The sequence below is a fragment of the Lolium perenne genome, chromosome 5 (genome assembly GCF_019359855.2).
Source record: "Lolium perenne isolate Kyuss_39 chromosome 5, Kyuss_2.0, whole genome shotgun sequence".
Taxonomy (NCBI): domain Eukaryota; kingdom Viridiplantae; phylum Streptophyta; class Magnoliopsida; order Poales; family Poaceae; genus Lolium; species Lolium perenne.
In genome coordinates, this window is record NC_067248.2 from 249,287,115 (window position 1) to 249,308,377 (window position 21,263).

The 21,263-nt window shown below is 45.1% G+C and overlaps 3 protein-coding genes across 3 annotated transcripts; all 3 read right to left on the reverse strand.

Annotated features, from left to right (window-relative positions):
* Positions 1–302: 302 nt before the first annotated feature.
* Positions 303–4,183, reverse strand: LOC127302615 (endoglucanase 24). The gene is made up of 6 exons (XM_051333107.2): positions 3,794–4,183; positions 2,916–3,199; positions 1,757–2,194; positions 1,522–1,669; positions 1,189–1,355; positions 303–1,038 (listed from the first exon to the last, which is right to left on the reverse strand). Exons 1-6 carry the CDS (start codon positions 4,026–4,028, stop codon positions 709–711), a joined length of 1,602 nt encoding a protein of 533 aa, XP_051189067.1. The 5' UTR covers positions 4,029–4,183; the 3' UTR covers positions 303–708.
* A 9,754-nt stretch (positions 4,184–13,937) lies between these two features.
* On the reverse strand, positions 13,938–17,379 carry LOC127302616 (seipin-3). Its single transcript, XM_051333108.2, has 2 exons — positions 16,088–17,379; positions 13,938–14,447 (listed from the first exon to the last, which is right to left on the reverse strand). Exons 1-2 carry the CDS (start codon positions 17,354–17,356, stop codon positions 14,001–14,003), a joined length of 1,716 nt encoding a protein of 571 aa, XP_051189068.1. The 5' UTR covers positions 17,357–17,379; the 3' UTR covers positions 13,938–14,000.
* A 2,870-nt stretch (positions 17,380–20,249) lies between these two features.
* On the reverse strand, positions 20,250–20,888 carry LOC139831802 (zinc finger BED domain-containing protein RICESLEEPER 2-like). The gene has a single exon (XM_071821135.1). It carries the CDS (start codon positions 20,886–20,888, stop codon positions 20,250–20,252), a length of 639 nt encoding a protein of 212 aa, XP_071677236.1.
* Positions 20,889–21,263: the final 375 nt, after the last annotated feature.

Sequence of the window (21,263 nt, forward strand, 5' to 3'; positions counted from 1 at the left end):
ATTGAGCCGCGCCAGGCGGAATGGCCCTTTGGAGCACGCGGTTGGGGTCGGTTATATGTCAGGGTCCGTCCTAAAAGGCATTGGGGATTGCTTTAAGGGGACACAGACTGAGAGATGCTCTAACTCAGAATAAACAAGGGCTCCAAGTAAGATTCACGCTAAAACTTCGCAAAGCAGATAAAGTGATACAGTATTTGTTCTGGACAGTCACACAAAAAGCTCAAGGATGCATTTCTTCCCATAGTGCTTCCATGTGGTATGTGGCTTTTCAAACACTAATCACATGGACATGGGAGCAGCCATGGAGTATACTGTGTCACTATGAACACATGTTTCTTTTCCCAGCATAATTGCCAGGTGTTCTTCTCTATGCATGGAACATACAGTAAAAAAAAACGCATACATGTGATTGTACATGTCCAATGCAAGTCTCATTGGGAAGCCATAACAGATTGGCACAAAGCCACCAAGATGGAAACACCTCAGAATCAACAAATGAAATCAGACCTACTAATACAATACTCGTAAGCTACCACAGGTACACCGGCAAACCAAGCAAGAAAAATATGGCACTATTAACTATTGCTAATCACCACCTAACCGCAAGGCGTCTCAATGCCTGTGCATTACCATCGCCAGATCCAAGAAAATCTCTCGACTGTTCATGCTTCCTGGGCTGATGAAAGCGGTCGCCACTTGAAAAAAGCTCTATGTGAATGTCTTGGCGATGGACGACATGGTGACAAGACCTGAGAGCAGGCCTACCAAGGTGCCGCTGTTGTAAGTGCTTGACTCTGTTTGCACCGCATTGTCACGCAAGTCTACAAAGGAGTCATTCTGAAATGGCCCGCCCACAAGGGCTCCTGTGGCAATATTTGGGTTCGGACTGGTCGAGTGGAGGTAGTCGAATCCTTTGCAGCCTGTTTTCGCATCCGAGGGGATCGATGCCCCCCTGTGGTGTACCTGCTGCGGATAGTTGCTCCCATATCCCACCAGGTAGCTAAGCTTCATTGGGTTGTCGCCCAATATGTAGTTCGCCTGACATATGACAATGGAAAAATAAATAAGATATGATGTCAACAGAAAGAGGGTTTACTGTATGCTTGGCAAAACTTCGGAAACAGCAAACTACAGATAAAGAAAATGGTTAGCTGGAATAGATAGTCTGCAAGGTTTCACGTAGTTCACCTGTGATATAGCGAAATTGCGGATATCTGTTGGACTAAAGTACTTTCCACTGCACTCCACTGCTGCTGTTTGAGATGTCAGCATGTAGTCGCTGTAAACAACAGCAAGGAATGCTGCATTTGTGGCATGCTGCAGAGAATTCCACCCACTTATCCACACCAACCCTCCTGCATTGAGATCACAATTGGTATATATGAAACTATGCAAAACTGTGATGCATATCATGAAATTCTCTACGCAGACAGGGAACATGGAAGGCACCCATATATTTCATAAAGCATCTCTACATAGACTCATCAAACCAAATCAAACAACAGCCAACTTCATACGTACCGCCAGTCCTACTACCAGTGGCTGATGGAGAATCGGGTAGAAGCCCACAAATGACAGCTTCGGCAGTGTCTCTGTACGATTTGAGCCCCATGTTTTCAGCATTAGACGTCTGTTTGGATCCAAAGAAATTGACTCTTGACAAGAGAACCTGCACAGGATAGATAAAGATCACTTAAGGTTCTTATCGTTGTAGGCGAAGGGGGTCATAATGAGAACCTTCTAAAGGCATGCAAACCTGTGTCCCCGGGAGCTTGTCGTCCCAGCTGAACCATGTTGGCCTTCCCCAATCAGCATAAGCCTTCCCATTTTGCACAGTCACGTAACTGAGATACGTCTGATCTCCTGTGGCGTGATAGAGCCAGCTCGCTGCCCACAGGAGCTCATCAACATAACTAGTTGAATTATAATAGCTCTGGAGCTTTGGATAGGTGTCACTAGAGATGCCTCTGTAAGTATCAGCGAAAGTAAACAACTTCTGTGCATGTTGAAGAAGTGTATCCGAGTATTTAGTGTCACTGGATTTGAAAACCATTGAGGCTGCTGCCATGGCCGCTGCTGCCTCAGCAGCGATATCTGATCCAGGGGACTTTGGGTTAATCTGTGTGAGCGGCCTTTTCTCAGTCATTGTTTCTGGCCTTTGCCAACAGTTGTGATCTAGATCAGGATCACCAACCTACAAGGTAACAATTTGTCAAAAGCTAGCCCCAGTGATAAAACGAAAAGACAGGTGGTCTATTGCTTTCTGTTCTTAGAAATAAACCATGTTTTCAACACCTGAAGCTGAAATTGGCCACCCAAATGATGGTTCAAGTTAGATGGACAAACAGCAACAGTGATTCAGTTGCCTAATTTTCTAATGCTTCGATCTGATTTTACCAGACTAAAAAACATAATTCTTCAGGAAAGAGTTTGTTTACAGTGTTAGATTGTGCTCTATGCTTCAGTAGATCATGCACTTTACACCCTACCCAATATCCCTGACTAAACGCAGTTGACTAAAACACTTGAGATCCCCTACTATCAAGGGTCAACTTTACATTTACAATAAGTTAGTCTTATTGTTGTGAATGTTATGAAGTCCAACTTGAATTCAGCTTCGAAGAGATTTTTGAAAGAAACATGGGATCTTTCCCTTGTCTGATCACTAGCCAAGGATCGCAACAAATGTGTCATTTTGAATATGAAGCAGACAGCTGAGTGCCTCCTAAATATTAGGTGTCCTGATCATGACATCTCACCTGGACTGTTGCTTCCCTACCAAGTACCAACCAAAGTCTGCCCTCTACTGAACAGCCATCAGGTCAGCCCCCAATAATAAACCCATAATTAAATCTTAAAATGCACACTAAGCTCCGTACCTGCACCCAGAGAAGTAGTACACAACAGCTCTATACCTGAATGTATAACACGTTGTCTGACGGATGCGCGGCGATGAGGAAATCCGTGATCCAGCGGAGCCCGTCGAGCGCAGGGTCGAGCTGCTTGGCGGCGGTCATCTGGTCCCCGTACTCGAGGATGGACCAGGCGAGCACGGTGGCCGTGAAGGCCATGGGGAAGGTGAACTTCATGTGATCCCCGGCGTCGTAGAGCCCCTTGGAGAGATCCAGCTTCGCCTCCTTCCCGTCGTCCAGCGCCGAGTCGCCCCGCCACGGGATCTGGTTGTCCACCAGCTTCCCCGCTGCAGGAGAGAACCGGAATTAAACAGAATTTCTGAAATGGATCGGTGCTAGAGAAGAAGAAATGGTTGGCGATTTTGCTCGGCCGACATTCCAGGAACATCTAAAGGAGCAATCCCTCGTAGCTAAAGGAGCATCGAATCAAAAGCATTCAAATTCAGAGGTACATGAGAACAGCTGAGTGGAATCTGCAAGACAGACCACACTGGCAGCAACACGAAAGCACCACAATAAAAGTAGAGCTTTTGCAGTCAGTGGACAGGTTCTGCACTCTCTGAAGTGAAAATCATCAGGAAGTGATGGACAGAGCAATTGGCCACAAAAAAATTCCCAAAATTCTACCACCGCCGGCCACCACGGATTTCGTCGGCAGTAGCTACTAGGTGGTGCGAAATTGTTCATCACAGGGCAGCAGAACAGCCGAAGCGAGCGAATTGGCCTCTCCACCACCCATCGCGTGGATGGCGTGCGACTGAATCTAACCACGGCCAAACTCGACACAGAAAACAGGCCTGCGATCCCGGCGCGGCGCAACAAACGGGCAACGTCTCGGAGCAAAAACCGTCGAGTCGCGAGAGCATTATGGCGGTACTCACCCTTCTGGACCTGGAAGAACTGGAGCGCGATCCCGAGCGAGTCGCCGTACTTGGAGTCGACGTCGCCGGGCGGGCCGGGGACGGGGAGCGGCTTGGGGCGGCGGCTCGAGCCTCCTCCTCCTCCTCCGCCCCCGGGCTTCCGCTTCATGATGGCCACCACCGCCGCCGTGGCCACCAGCGCCAGCACCAGCGCCACGATCAGCCAGCCGCAGCAGCCCCCCCTCTTGGACACCATCTCCGCGCGCTCCGCCTGCCTCTCTCCTATCGCATTCCCCGACCTCCTCCGGCGCGCGGGCAGCTGAGGCAGAGGATGCTCCGGTCGGGTCTGAGCTAGGCCGTTGCCGGTGAGCTTGCTGCAGTTAACTAGGCTCGCCGCGCGGCGGATGGTTGGTGCGGTGAGGTGAGGTGGAGGTAGCGACTAGGCAGCTGCTGGGGAATGGGGTAGGACCTCTGTGTCACTGCGGATGGGGCCGAGAGGGTGTGGGTCCCATCGGCAGTGGGAGGGTGCGACGCACGTCTAGTGTAGAATAGCCGGGACGCGTCCGGTAGTGTGTAGTGGAGCACCGACAGGCGACAGGGCTGCCGTACCTCCCTCGGGAATGACGTGGTAATAACGACCGTATAGCGCGGAGTGAAATGCATCAATAGCCCTGGAAGTTGTCGGCTATGTCTAAAACAATCCTCCAACTTAAAACTTGCCTTACTTCAATCCTCCAACTTGCTCCTAATGTCTATCTACGGTCCAAAATACACAGACCCACCGTCTACCGCTGATGTGGCATGAATTCGGTCCCACAGTGGTGTTCCAAGGTGGCCCACAACAGCACCTAAGATGCCTTATGTGTGGGTCCCACATGTTAATGTGGAAGAAAAAAATAAAAATCAAGCCATGCGGAGATATCAGGAATTCACGTCCGGTGATACTACAGACTACGCAAGCGAACCACTATAACCCAATCTGCTTTGAAATAGGGACTAGAACATTAATTATTTATTATACCGTGCTTAGTTTATGTGGTACTTTTAACGTTCTCGAGTTGTTGAGCAACTGCGCCAGCCGTTCTTTTTGAAAAATGCCTATGAACTAGAACAACTAGAATATAGTAAATGACTTCCCAAACATACTTCTACTTGTTCTCGGTAGTGTATAAACTAGGATTTTGCAATTGGATTGGGTGTTTCACACTACAATTTATCGGGAAATCCAACTCGACTCACGGGTGCATATGAACTCGTTATGTGAAAATACATTTTAGAGTGTCAAGGAAATGATGGATATACTCTTCAAATGATTTTGATTATACACAAATAGTACATGTGTTTGAGTAACAAGGAAATGACGGATATAAAATTTCCTTTTTTGGGTAATATAAAATTTCCTTGAATATTTGAATACATGTGGAGATCCTGTATTGTCCGGATATTAGCTTTAATATATTAATAAGATGAATACTTGTGAAGATCCTGTACCGATGGAATCTGTAGTGAATGGTTGACTTTTACCTTTAAATAAAGGGGCGTCCCTATTTATAACATCAAGCGATAGTAATTTTTGTGGCATTCCTGTATGGGATAGTAGGCCCATGCATATGGTCGTGAGTTTGAATACTCTCTGGCTGCTTGAGTTTTTATTTTTTTTCTTCCACTATTGATATGTGGGACCCACACGTGTGGCAGATTAGGATATGTTTTGGGCCAGCCTGGAATGACACATCAGCAGTATACGCTGGTCTCTGTACTTTGGACCGTACATGAACATTTGGAGCAAGTTGGGGGACTGCGGTAAGGCAAGTACTGAGATTGAGGACAGTTTTAGACATAACCGGTAAGTTTGAGGACTGCTGATGCATTTCACTCGTATAGCGCGCGTACCCTCTTTTTTTTCTCCTTTTAGAGCAGGATTTGATAAAGGTCAGTGCGGCGATTTACACAAAAAATAATCCTTTGTTCCAACTATAGCACAGACTGATTCTTCGGCAAACTATTTCACCCATCTAACCCTTTTGTGTGGCGCCACTCCCATGGGCGCCACACGTGCCTGAGTGGCGCCCGTGCCTTCGGCGCTACTCTCCCAGCCGACGTGGTGCCCTCGACGCTGAGCTGGTGGGCCGTTCCGACGTGGCAGGATATGTGGCACTGCTCCCATCGGCGCCACACATGCACTTGTAATTGCCCAAACATACTGTAAGACAAATCGTCTGGGACTTAGCGTTTTGGCGAGGCTCTATGTGTGGCGCCGATGCCACGGGCGCCACATAAACAGCCTCGCCAAAACGGCTAAGGACCAAGCGTCCAGAGCCCCTGGATGTTTTTGACATATAATCAACATATGTGGCGCCGATGCCATGGGCGCCACATAGTGAGGTGTGGCGCCAGTGTGAGGGGCGCCACTTGTTGACTTGTGTTAAAACCATGAAAATTCTTGCCTTAGTTAAACAGTTTTGAACACAACAATAGCAATTTCAGAACATACACATATAACACATCATAGCTCACATCGTAGCACGTAGATTCAAACAACAAGTAGCATTACAGACATGGTTCGAAATGACATAGAGTTCGCAACACGATACTTATGAAGATAGAGTTCACAACAACACGTAGCAAATCCTAGTATCGTCCCAGCCCACCGTATAGTGCTGCGTGTAAGGCATGGTAATGTTATCTATATCTAGTCATACATAACATTATCATGCCTTACAAAATAGAAAACATCAATTGAGATTCCTTACAATGATATAATTTGTGTTGTATAATTCCATACATAATAGAATTACCATGCGTGTAAGGTAAAATAATTCCATACAAAATAGAAAATAATTAATTGAGATTCCTAATGCATGTACAGTATGATTAGAAAGTTTAGATATTCTACTTTCTAATGATATAATTTGTGTGTTGTATAATTCATGGTATGTTGGTCAAGTTGATAATCCAGGAACACACATTGGCCTTATAATCCCGAACGAAGGTAGAAGGCAAAGGGGATGAGGAGTGGGGCAAGAGGAGAAGGAAGGCGAATGGGGAGTAAGATCATGAAAGAGGTTTGAAGAATACGAGGACGAGGAAGATGAGACAACCTGAGTGGGGTATGACGATACTTCAAGTCAATGTTTGGGACGTGGACGGATTCGAATAGTAACACTTGTAAGCTAAAATGGCGTTATTGGTGAGGAAGAAGAGGCTACAACATGAGGTGGAGGGAACTCTAGGTGCATGTGGCAAAGGGGGCGGAGTCCAGACAGTTATTTTGGATAACTTTTTTTTTATCAAACCTCTTATGATTCAAACATCAAGTTTATAGATTTTCAGTTGGATGTATGAAATCAGCATGCATAGATTTTTCAAATTTCATGACACAGCAAAGTTTCTAGGTTTTATAATTAGAAGAGGTTAATTATCAAAACCACTTATTAACGATTTTGCTCGGTCGACTGAGAATTAAGTTTGAGCCGAATAAAGTCCCGTACTTTTGGATCCCATGGTGATTCATTCTATGTTCAGACTTGCACAAAAGTTGCAAGTAGAAAATAGTATGCAAACATTTGGATTTATGTCATGGTGCATGTCTGAGACGAGCACATTGGTTGCAATTGAGATTGAAGTGACGCCATCTCAGTGGGAACTAATTTAGCAATAGTAGCTCCCGTATTTTAAAGATCAAGATGCAACCGAGATTACGATGATGTCTTCGTTAATCCATAGTCGCTCCCATATTTTAAAGACTCTACGGATGGTTAAAACATCAAAATTTTGTAGACCAAAGAAAGTAATGAACAGAAATTCAATTCAGTCCCAGGTGCGTACGCTCACTCTACCAAAAAAAATCATATTTTGAAGTGTCAAAAAATTGTACATGTACATCTTCATAATATATGTGTGTTCGTCAAGTTTTACGAAAAACCATCATTTTTTATGGTCTCTGTAAAAAAGAGAAAATTTATCTTGTGTAAACCATTATTTTTAGCACTGAATTTTGTCTTTTTTACACACGTCACATGATAAGTCGATTTTCTATGAAACGACTTTATGAGTTCGTAGCACGTGAAGATGTAAGTGCGGATTTTTTTTCCAATTTTTTGGAGTTTAAAATGTGTGTAAGATGCATTTCAAAATATAGGGTACTCCCATGTTTTAAAACACCACTCGCGTAAATGAACAAATAAGATTCCGAAGTTAAAAGAGCACTAGTACTAAATTAGAGAAATCAGGTCTTGATTCTTCGTTTGGGATATAATGCCACGTGTTTTTCTAGATTGTAAAATTCGATCAACAAAATACAAAGTATATATTACGAAACATGTATCATTAAAAGTTTAGATATTCTACTTCCTAATGATATAATTTGTGTGTTGTATAATTCATATTATGTTGGTCAAATTGATAATCTAGAAACACACGCTAGCCTTATAATCCCAAACGCAGGTAGAAGGAAGGCGAAGGGGGTGAGGAGCGGGGCAAGAGGAGAATGAAGGCGAATGGGGAGGAAGATAATGAAATAGGTTCGAAGAATACGAAGACAAAGACGAGAAAGGGGCGTGACGATACTTCAAGTCATGTTTGTGACAACAACCATTGGGCGGGATTCGAATAGTAAAGCTAAAAATAGCGTCGTTCGCGAGGAAGAAGAGGCAACTCTCAGTGCATGTGGCAAAGGGACGGAGTCCAGATAGTTATTTTGGATAAATTTTTTTATCAAACCTCTGATGATTCAAGCATCAACTTTAAAGATTTTTAATTGGGTGTGCGAAATCAGTTTTGAGATGCATACGTATTTCATTATATCAAACAGGAGTACACAGAACGTATACACCGACACAGAACGGTCCAGAAGGACACGTAGGCCCATACATTTTGCAGAAAGAACCCCCAAAAGAGAAAAAATAAAGAGTAGTCCTCGGGGATCTCTGCACCAGATCCGATCCGCCGCCGAAACTCCGGCGCCGCCACGGCGACCACCAAGAGAGGGAGCAGCAGAAACCACCATGCCCGAGGTCGACGCAGCTCCATTGCCACACTTGGGCTTTAAGAACCTCAATAGTGGAGCACCGGAGATGCTCACCTTGTCGTTGGGGCTCGTCCGTTGGGGCCCAGCCCCGAGCTTGTCGTCGATCTCGAGATCCGGCCAGCCTCATCGACCGACGTCGAGAGGCAGCACCAAATCCGCCTGCCACGGAACCGCAGCCCAGCACGAACCACACCACCTCCGAGACCAGCGCCAGCCCGACGAGGCCGGCGAAGAGAACTCCTGTACAGATCTCGTCTTCCCGACGGCGGCGGAGGGGACGCCAACGTGACGAGGACGAAGACGAGAAGCAAAATCCCCCGACGAGATCCCCGCCGTCGCCTCGACGATCTCGCCTGGGAAGCCTAGATCCGCGGCTCCTCAGCGACACACGACGGCGCCGCCGAGACGGTGACCCGGAAAACTTTATTCGCGGCGACGGCGTCGACACCGACCGAGCACCGCCCGCAAACCCTAGCCTACACCTATCTACACGCCGGCCAAAGACCACCGGGGCTTCCTCCCCCACCCGCCGCCGCCGGGGCGAGGAGAGGAGGGGGAGAAAGCCCCTGTCTTCAGCGGCGGCGGACGGAAGGAAAGAGGTTCCCCTAGTCGCCTCCCTTATCGCCTGGGAGAGAGAGGTTGGGGAAAGGTCGGGAGCTCCGGTGTGCGAAATCAGTATGCATAGATTTTACCTAGGAAGTAAATTTCATGACACAACAAATTTCTAGGTTTTATAATTAGGAGAGGTTAATTATCAAAATCATATATTAATTGTTTTTCTCGATCGACCAAGAATTAAATTATAGCCCAATGAAGCCCTTTACTTTTGAATCCCGCGGTGATTAATTCTATGTTAAGAGTTGCACACATGTTGCAGCTAGGAAATAATATGCAAACATTTGGATTTATGTCATGATGCATGTCTGAGAGGTGCACATTGGTTGCAATTGAGATTGAAGTGACGCCATCTCAGTGAGAACTAATTTAGCAATAGTAGCACCTATATTTTAAAGATCGAGATGCAACCGAGGTTAGGATGATGTCCTCGTTAATCGATAGCCGCTTCCATATTGTAAAGCCTCCGCGGATGGCTAAAGCATCAAAATTTAGAAGACCAAAGAAAGTAATACATAAATGAATAAATAAGATTCCGAAGTTAGTAAAAGAGCACTAGTACTAAATTAGGAAAATCAGGTCTTGATTCTTCCATCCCTTGACCCCATCTACACTATTTTCTCTGGATCGATTTAACAGATGCGCACGCAGTTTAAGATAAAGTTTAACCATTAATTTAGTCAATAGAATATAAATTTATATGTATAGAAAATCTATACTATTAGATTCGTATTTAAAAAAGGTTTCCAATGATATAATTTGGGTGACATATATTTCATATATTGTTGACCAAAATAACAGTCAAAGCAATTTATTTAACTATGTGCGGGCATGTTAAATTGATCCGGAGAAATTAGTAATGTTAGAGAGAGAGAGGATCCCATGTGCTCCTACTTGACTTCTCGTTTACGGGAGAGTGCCCTGTCCGCAAATGTGCATCTCGCCGTGGTGTGATCATTCTACCTTGCATTAGCTAGAACATCCATCACAAGACACATGATTGCTGTATGAGGCGTCCTGTGAGCTGTGGCACGCGCGTGAGATTTACACTCGTTGCGTTGCGTCCGATACAATCCAGCATTATTTAGCATTATCTACTGAGAGTGCAATTATTAGTGCTTAAAGCGATTAACGGGCGGGGGAGCACGTGATTACGATTTGGATCAAACAATGCATACACTTAGACCCGCAAAACAAAATGCAGACACTTGGAACATGTTGTGGGGACTGACGCAAGACTCGGTTTGATAATGGTTACGCAGCAGCAAAATTGTTTGCTTGACTGGACGGCAGTAATTTTATTTTCCCACTTGAGTAGAGTGTGTAGTGATGTCATCCAGCATACCGTTAATCAAGCCTAATGCTGGCCTCTCAATCCAGAAGAGCAGAGTTAAGCCGATCTGCAGCTGGATGTTGCCGTTGCAGTTGCAGATTCTTCGCGTAAATATGCATATATATTACGGGAACCACACTGACACTGGTGAAGTCGATAGGTTGATTATCCCGGAAATCGGCAGACAGTCACCATTTGGCGTGTTTACCTCGGTCCTAGCTCGCAGCAGATCACGCGTCTGTGTCACTAGCAAGTCGCAGCCAGTGCACCTCGACCATAGAATGCTGGCCTGGTAGTGGCAGCGTCACCAGAGTTTCAGCACAGCACACTCGCACCATGAGGAGCCTGCAGATAGCTAGCAGCAGATCCGGGGCTTCTGTTCATCCTTGACACCGCGACGAGAATATTGCCATTTGAGCGATTCAGGATCCGTGCAAGCAACCACCGTTCTGCTCTGCTCTGCTGCGGGTGGCAAGCCCACTTCCTCTCGCACGGTGCAGAATGGGTTACAGCTCAACGGAAAGAGGCCCCGGTGATCTTATTTCTTGGTGATGCAGGCAAGGTACAAGTACAATGAAGTCTCACCTCACCTCGTGGTTGTTAGCCTGGAAGCCACCACAGACTCACCAAAGACACGGACCCTTTGCTGGTAGAAAGGGGTGTACTACTGATAAGATATTCAGACCAAGAATTTTGAAAAGTGAACTCTGAATGTACCGATGGACGCTGGACGGGAAGTCCGATTGTATGGATCCGTAGTATTATGACTTTGTGGCTCATGCCTTAAGCATTGGGGCTCAACTGCTCTGGCAGAATTACATGTCCCTGACATCTTGCACGACTCAACCTCTGGCTCCAGCAGCAACTGGTTACCGCAACGCCAACTTCTAAATCGTTAATCTACGGGAACATTCCTTGTGTAATCAGCAAGAGAGCAAATTATCAGTGGTTCAAAGCGACGAAGGTACAGATGCACAGTAAGATCCCCACCACTTGATTCAGCCGAAAACCAACCAAACAAACAACGAGATCCTACGGACGAACCGACAAGTTTACCTTTGCTGCACAAGCCTTCATTCAGCAAAGTTCTCACCACTTTCTTCAGCCCTAGGGTTTTTTTTCTCGCCGAAAACCGGTTATTCCAGATACCGCTGAGAAAACTTTCTACAGGACGAAATTCAACGGAATTTATATAATTTATTCGAATTTAAATAGTTTTGACAATTTTTACGAATTTATGAGTTCTTTTCACAAACCTTCTGGGGGTATTTTGTCCACTAATGCCAGTGGTCACCAGGATTCTTTGCCAACCGAGAAAAAAAACAGAGCAATGATATCCTGCAGAAGAATCGATTAATCGACGCAAAAGCCAATGACACAGTGCAGAGCGCGCATGTTCCAACCCCACTTGAAATGTCAGCATTTTGGTGAAGTTAATTATAATGTTTACAAGGAATAACTGGATCTGAAAGAATTTTCTTGGCGCTACCTGCCACAATAGTATTTATTCATGTGCACTCATTGTCCAAAAGAAAAGTATTTATTCATGTGCTGTCAAAAGAAACAGAGTAGTCACTCATGTTGCAGAAAAAAAAACGACAGATCTGCTTGCAGGCCATCCAGAAGCACCAGTACACATATTAAACATGTAATCTGAATATCTTTTTTTTTTCGAGGTTGGTAATCTGAATATCTGATACAACTATGCACATGCAAAGCTCATCGTTATATTAAAAAAAAGGGCAGAACTTGTTTACTTCAGAGGATGGGAAGATTCACGTCAGAGGCTGTATAAAATATACGGAGTACTTAGTAATAGTTCAGCATGAGTGCATGAAGCATGATCGAACACTTTTCCACCATTTAAAACATTGTATGATACTAGTTGCAGCAATGGAACTGGTTATCAAGTAGTACCATGTATACACTGTCAGTTCTGCAGATGGCGAGAGAAAAAAAAAGTTGGGAGTCTCATATGGAAATTTCCACCCTTTAACATGGTTGTTCTGAATAGATCTTATAATCTTGCCCCGTGTATAATATACTCTAGTGCTTTGGCTCAAAAAAAGAACCAAATTGTTTATTTGGTTGAGTGGATGAAACAATACTTCTTTACCAACTTGCATACTGCATATGATCCAATCTAGCATCTTAATCGAGATTAATCTGACCTTCCAACCAGTAGAGAATTAAAGCCGCCGAACACAGTATTACAGGATCTCACTCGTGGTTGTTAGCATGGATGCCATTAACAGACTCACCGAAGAAACAGACCCTTGCTAGTCTATCGCTGGTAGAATGGTATCATTGATAATAAATTCAGACTAAGAATTTTAACAAATGCACTCCGAATGTACCGATGGACAGAAAGTAAACCAATTGTATAGATCTAGGGAATTTATGACTAAACTGGTGCTCAACTGCTCAAATATACCTGTTCCTGACATCTTGCACGGCTGCACTCTGGCTACGGCGACAACCTGTTACTGCAATGCCATTATTCACACCATAATCAAGAGAAATATCCATCGTGCAATCAATAAAAGGAATGAATGATTAAAGGTTCAAAGGAAAAAAGATACAGGAAAATTCTCACCACTTGATTCAGCCAAACAAAAAAGACAATGATATCCTACAGAGTAATCGATTAATCGACTGCACAACCAATTCTACATTGCAGACAGCGCATGAGCACTCCAATCCTGCATCAAATGACAGCATCTTGGTGAAGTTAACACTGAAATGGAAGATATAGCTGAGCTTGAAATGAATCCTCTTAGAGCTACGTGCCACAGAAGTATTGAACCTTGTTGCAGCAAAAGAACAGCATTTCTGCTTACTGATCTTTCAGAAGCATCATTATAAGGAATATCTGATACTCAGCAATAACAAGCATGATTAATCCTCATGGTACTAGCAGCAACCAAAGAAAAACAAAGGCATAACTTCTTGGGCCCGAACTTCTTTACTCAGAGGATGTGAAGTTTCATGACAGAAGCTGTATAAAACGCAGTTGGAGTTCAGCATTGATGCATGCTTTAACATTTTTCCATCATTCAAAAAACATTTCTGATATGAGTTACAGCAGTAGAATTGGTTATATTTTTCTTTACAGCGAGAATATAGTACCATGTATGCACTGTCAATGCTAGGCATGGTGGAAGAAAAAACTAGCATCGTCAGCATGATTAGTAGTCGACCGTGACACCATCTTTGCATTTATTTCGAAGTGTACATTACATGAGCTGCCCCTAAGGAGCTACAGCATGATGCCCACCCCTGGGAAATATACAAGTTCTACAACAAACAAGGGCAAACAACAACTCAAAAACGAAGAACCCCATGCTGCTCCAAACAAACAGAGTCCACCTCCAGTTCCAGAGTATTCTCTTGATCAGAGGAAGCTCGGCCTCAAGCAATAGCGATGCAGCATATATCTCCGGGATGCCTGCACCAGGACTAAACTCGGCTCGCTGCTCGAGCATTATCGTCACTCCTGTTATTGGTTCAAAAGCCTCCTTGATACCGCTCATTTTTAGTCTGATGACCTGGGATTCTGACGAGTAGCCCGTCAAGAGAGAAAAACTCTGGAAAAAAGTTTCTATGAAATGCATGTGGACACTCTTGAACTTCAGCATGCATGGGTGGCTCGTCGCAGAGACCACTTTTCCATTTGCAGATAGAAACTCTGCCCTTACCTGAACTCAAAGGGGAAAAAAGGAAATCAGATGGAGATACAAGATATTTTGCTATGATACAATTTTCTACAGATACTGCTAAACATGGAGAGACTTGAACTATCATTATTGTGCATACACTAATACTACGAGCTTGAAACTCATATAATTCTGAAGAGAAGTATCAAGAAAGCACGAACTGGATAGAAACGGACATTTTCGTCATGAAATTTAACTGTCGAGGTAGAAACGGTCTCTCTTGTTGAAAAACATACGACCAAATTTGGCTGCAAACCTTATGAGATTTGGGCACATGGAGTTGCCTGTTTGCTTTTGGGAGTCTGTAGATTATCCATTGAACTAATATAAAGAGCTTTGCAACTGGAACTATCTATATTATGCATGCATACACACGACGAGCTTGCAACACATATAATTCTGAAAACATGAACCGGGTATATAATGCCTTGACACTATTCAAAAGTATGACACAATCAGTTGGAGAGACAGAAATTTCATCATCAAAGTTGAACTGCAGAAGCAGAAATGGTCTGTCTTATTGAAAACATGGGGTCAATCTGGCTGCAAACCATGGTTATTATGTTACTAAGGCTTGAGCTCTTGCAGTTGCTAGTTTGCTTGCTGGGAGTCTGCTGCCAGAGAATAGATCATCAACTGAACTTCATAGCCGAGTCAATCCATTAACATTGGCAGCCTGACACACAGACACACAGTGCACTATGTCTATCCCACCAAACATGTTTTAGATTCACTGGTTTACCTATTCAACACGGATTTGCATTTCAGATATCTACTTTGTAGTCTGGCTCCCATTGCCATTGTAGTGGATTATATAATCTCATATGCTTGGATTATATTAGAAATATCGATTTTTGGCTACATGTTCTCTTCATAATCAACTTGCACACATATGTATCATAGTGTCCTTGCACTAAATGAAAGAGAAATTAGATAATAGAGTTTATCTAGGTATAGTCCAATTTACATTTTACAAATCAAAGTGGTAGGAATTTTTTTCCCCATAACATCCTAGACAGAGATGAAATGTCAAGAGCAATACCACTGGATAATGGACTTTACATAGTATTAGTGTAACTTACAAACCCAGGGTAATACAATTTTCAAAGAGATGATGAAACATCAACCAGTGAAATTTACGCGGTTTGCTGAATTCAGTAATAGTAAGCGCATTACCAAACATCAACCGCTAACTACGCCTCAATTTGTATCCCAACTTCACAAGACTGTACCAGAACTTCTTTTCATTCCACAGAACAAGATTAGGTGGAGCAAAATTTCTGGTTGAATCGCACTGCATAGTTCAGATGAACTTCAAAATTAAGTGTATATATAGCAGAACCCAATGTATAAACCTTCTATGATAGGCAGCTTCTTTTCTAACAAAATTGGAGTTGAACATGTGAATGCACATCAAAGTTGCAGTTATTAACCTATATCTATGCTTCTGCAACTAGACGATGAAACACAGAAATTGGCAGGACCCTAAAGTTCTAATCATCGCTTCATCTGACAAAACTTCAATCCAGTATAATTTGTTTCCTTGATAGCGATTACCGAAGACCAATTTCAAAGAGACGATCATACCAAACCACTATGACAAGGACCAGCAAGAAAGGTACCTGGAAAACGCCGAGCCTCCTGTTGTAATCCGACTCGGGCAGCGTGAGCGACACCTCGAGCTGCATCCGCTGATGCGGCGGCACCAACCGCCGCACGGGCACGAACGCCACGGGGCTCGGCTTGGTGTAATCGAAATTCAGGGTCTCCGTCACCTGAACGGGCTCCTCCACCATCTTCCCCACCAGGAGCCCCCCTCCGAGGAACGCCATGATGAGCAGCGCGCAGAGGACCACGCAGACGTACACGGCCCAGAGCGACCCCCACGCCAGCCTCCCCGCCACGCGCCCCACCCCCTCGCCGCCCCCGAGCTGCGCGGCCACCGCGCCGGTGGCCTGCCCCACCGCCCCGAGCGCCCAGTCGTGCGCTCGCCGCGCCGAGCCCACCGGGTCCGTGACGAAGAGGTACCACCACTGCAGCAGCCGCACCGGGAAGGTGATGAAGGCGATGAGCGCGCTCACCTGGAACGCCACCGCTTTGATGATGAGCACGGCCAGGGACTCGAGCATGCCCGGCGGCCCCGCCGGCGGAGGCCTGTGATACAGTGCTACAGCCTGCTCCTCGTCGTCTGACGACGAGGAGGAGGAGGAATCCTTTTTGTCCAATTCCTCTTCCGGGGGCGGGGGAGAGCGGGGAAAGATGGTGGTCTCGGAAGAATCTTTTTTGTCCAATTCCTCTTCCGGGGGCGGTGGAGAACGGGGAAAGATGGTGGTCTCGGAGGAATGGGGGTCGGCCTTGACGGGCTCGTCGGCCGCGGTGACCGTGGAGGCGGCGGGAGCTGCGCTGGTGGCCTCGGAGGATTCGGGTTCGGCCTTGGTGGGCTCGTCGACGGTGGAAGCGGCGGAAGCCGCGCTTGTGGCCTCGGATGAATCGGGCCCGGCCTTGACGGGTTCGTCGGCCGCGGTGACGGCGGAGGAGGCGGAAGCCGAGGGGGAGGGCACCTGATCGGGTTCCTTGACAGATTTGGCGCGGCGCGGGCGGCGGCGGAGCGTGGAGGAGGACGATGTGAGGGGAGGGGGCGGCGGATGAGGGAGGGTGTCGGTGGCGTCGACGAACGCATCGTCGGAGGTGGGGCGCGTGGAAGCGGCGGCGGGGGTGGGAACGTCGGCGGCAATCGGCGGATAGAGCGGAGCGGCGGGGCCGTCGGCATCCATGGTGGACAAAGCGGAAGACGGTAGAGAGGAATTTTGGCCGGTGGACGGTAGGAGAAGACGGGCGGGTACTTTACAGGTACACCCTTGTGGTTCATACTTTTCTCTGCCTCGCAACATTGTTAGAATACATCATCTATTGTTATGTGGCGCTCCGTCCTGCATCAGGATGTAAATGGCTGAACCGCTGGACACAAATGGAGTGCCGCTTCAGCCACATAAGTGATTAGCTGTATTTGTGGCAGCCATTTACCATTTCTGGCGGCTTTGCGCGGCTTTGCGGCGCCGCGATAGCCACTCCACGCTTCCGTTTCAGGCTCTAGCGGCTCGAGCTCCACTTTGATGCCAGTCTATTTCTACGGTGCATCTCTTGTAGCACATAACAGTAGCCATTTCTACAACTCTGTATCACTAATATAAGTTTTCTTGTGTACTGCACATATTTTTTTCTAAGGATTCTTTTTTCGTTGGACAGGCATAAATAACAGAGAATAATATTAAATAACACAAATCTTCCAAATTAGAATTGAGGTCTGCATACTGATACAAGGTCATGACCAAAGCATTCAACTGACATACATGGTACACATAATCTTGTCCAACAATTTAAGCACAATCTATGAGGCAGGCATATCGATACATGGAATTGATGCAGCCAAAACAAAAACGAGCATCCAGTAGAGATAACCTCTAGAAACAACAAACTGTGAGCATTTTAGAGTTCTTGTTCAAATGTGAAATAACAGAGGTCACCACGGTTCATGAATATACCACCCTTTTAGCAGCTGAGATCAACTTGGCATGAATCTACATCTTCAAGTGAAACCAGGGAGCAGCATCAGCAGATGAACAGGAGCCTTCCAAACATCTTATTAAAATAAAGGGAAATGCACCTGAAATTTTGAGTCATGCTAAATATAACTTCTCTGTGTGTAAATCAGATAGACTGTATAGTATATGAGAATAAAAGGGAACCCAAAAGTAATACATGTCTAGGATAGTCACTCGAGCAATGCCCAAGGCTAGAACATAGGTGAAAGGATCGTATGCCGCACCTAGAGGGGGGGTGAATAGATGCTAACCAATTTTTAGTTCTTTTTCAATTTAGGCTTGATACAAAGGTAAATTCTCTAGATATGCAACTAAGTGAATTTACCTATATGACAAGATTATCAACTAAGCAAGATATAGCTACGCAATATATAGGAGATAGAATGGGATAGAGGTAACCGAGAGTGGAGCACGCGATGACACGGAGATGATTCCCGTAGTTCCCTTCCTTTGCAAGAAGGTACGTCTACGTTTGGAGGAGTGTGGTTGCTACGCAAGCCAAACCAACAGCCACGAAGGCTTCACTCAGATCTCCTGTGAGCAACGCCACGAAGGCCTAGCCCACTTCCACTAAGGGATTTCCTCGAGGCGGAAACCGGGCCTTTACAAGGTTCTTGAGGCACACATCCACAACCGAATTGGAGGCTCCCAAATCTGTAACAATACAACAATATCAACAACAACACATCAACACAAATCAACTAGGGAACCAAATAGGAACACTAGCATGAGATCCCTCAAACAAATGAGGGGGAAATGAAAATCGCTTCAGTGAGGATGTAGATCGGTGGCTTCTCCTTCGAATCTCCAAAGATCAAGAGCTTTGGTTGGGGGAGGAAGGAGATCTTGCAAATCTTGTGTTTCTTGAGGTGGCTCTAATGGAGGTGAAGCTTGGCAGATTTCTTGTGCAATGATTGAGCAAAGGGGGAAGGAAGAAGAAGAGGGGTATAAATACCCCTCCCCAAAATCCAGCCGTTGTGCCTTCCCGGGGGCCGGATAATCCGGCCTAAGTTAGGGCCGGATAATCCGCCCCCCCGGATAATCCGGCCTCCTGGTACAAAACCAGGACAATGTCCGGGAAAATGTCCGGCCCCTATACTGAGCTGCTTTTCCTGAAATCCTTAGCCGTTTTCGAGGGGGCCGGATATTCTTGAAATGTCCGGCCCGGATTATCCGGCCCTGGGACAAAACCGGGACAAAATCCGGGCAAATATCCGGCCCCTATACTAAGCCTCATTTCCCCAAGTCCTTAGCCGAAATTCTGGGGGCCGGATATTTTGGAAATATCAGGCCCGGATTATCCGGCCTGATGAACATTTCTGCAAATGCTTTTTGACAGCACTGACCACATCCAACACACATACAAATGTATCTATGTAATCCCTGTACTACTTAAACAACCATTAGTGTATCACATACATTGACATCAAACACTCAAAACATAATATGAGAGATGTTCTTTCAATAGGTAAACATGGAATATCTTCATTATGTTCATATTTGACACCTAAAATAATATGAATGGCTAATTATATTTAGCACAGCAGGAGCATATGTGAATCACTATGCATATGTGAATCTGCAAAGCAGGAGCACTGGCAATGAATAATACCCAAAATCTAGGTGAGCAACAATACAATGAAGCACAGGTAAAAACATGCAGTACAAATGCCTTATTCTAAAGCTAGAAAGCAAGAAATGATCATATAAGAAGAAAACACATCAATGCAAACTATAGCACGTGTACATCTCTCAGTTTACAAAGTGCAGTGTGCAGCTGCCTATACTCATGTTTGTATGTATGTTTACACTGAACATAAGTTTCTTACTAACTACTTGTTGAACCAGTGTTCCGAACCGAAAGTAAGTTTTTGTAGAACCTACTTTTACTTGAGCGACAAAGCTCTACAAGGCCTGACCGGAAGTAAAAATAACACACAAGACCCAAATTATGAAGTTAATATATGCCTGACCAAAACAAACATTTCGTGGCCAAAAGAAACAGGGCAGGTTTGATAACTTAGATCAAATAAAGATAAACTGAGCAGCAGAGAACAGATCAACTACACCTTCTATCTCTGAATGAAAACATGGCAAAAACAGCTGCATAAAAAGTAAGAATATTACAGTACAGAGACTATGAAAGAATCCAGCGTTGTACCTCCTCGTATATCATACCACCTCACAGATCATCATCATCCACAATATGAGCAAGTGACTGAACATGTTTTAACCAATCTTGAAGACATATCAGGGTTTCAACAGTTGTACTCTTCAATCTACTTCTGTAGTCGCTTACAACTCGTTGTCCAGTACTAAAAGCTGATTCCGAGGGTACCACGGAAGCAGGCACAGCAAGAATATCCCGAGCTATTCGAGAAAGTACAGGGTATTTTGAAGAGTGAAGCGCCCACCATTCAAGAATATTAAAATCATCTCTTCGAGGGAAGAGATCCTCTTTCAAATATGTTTCAAGTTCATTGGTAGGCTGTCGTTGCTTATTGCTCAAATGCTTGTCCCAATCAGCAAGGTTATTATGTTCCATCCCAACCTCGTCATTATACTCTCCTTGTGATGACTCATTCGATGAATTTGACATTTGCGAAGAATACTCCTTGAAGAGGCCATTGAGGGTTGCTTCCACCTTGCTCACGTGTTCAGTGGCATTTGATCCAAAGGCTTGCTTGAGTCGAAACTCAATGAATTCTTTTTTGAACCGTGGATCAAGGATCACAGGTATACAGTTTGCCAAGTACGACTCAACCCAATGCTTGTCCTCAATATTCCATTCTTGCAAGCTTTTTAGCAGAATATTAAACATCGCAACTCCGTTGTGGGGAGTCTCTAGCATACAAAATCTGATTATCTTCTTGTGCAATTTCTCAGCGTAGATGGCGACCTCGGCGTAGACTTGGTGACAAGGTATCAACTTGTCAATGCCTATGGATTGTAGGCTAGGGTTTAGTTGGAAGTAGAGGGTAAGTAGATCCCGAAGGTTTCAGCCGGAAAGTACTCGACGAATATGAAAACTAAGGTTTGCAGACAATGATTCGATTCCCTTTTCGTCCCTCGCCTCCCCCTTTATATAGGAGGTGGAGCCGAGGGATTCGTGCTATACAAGTTACAGAGTCCGGGACGGTTTCTAACTCATCCCGCCAGATTACAAATAACACTTCCTATTACAACTCTTGACTTT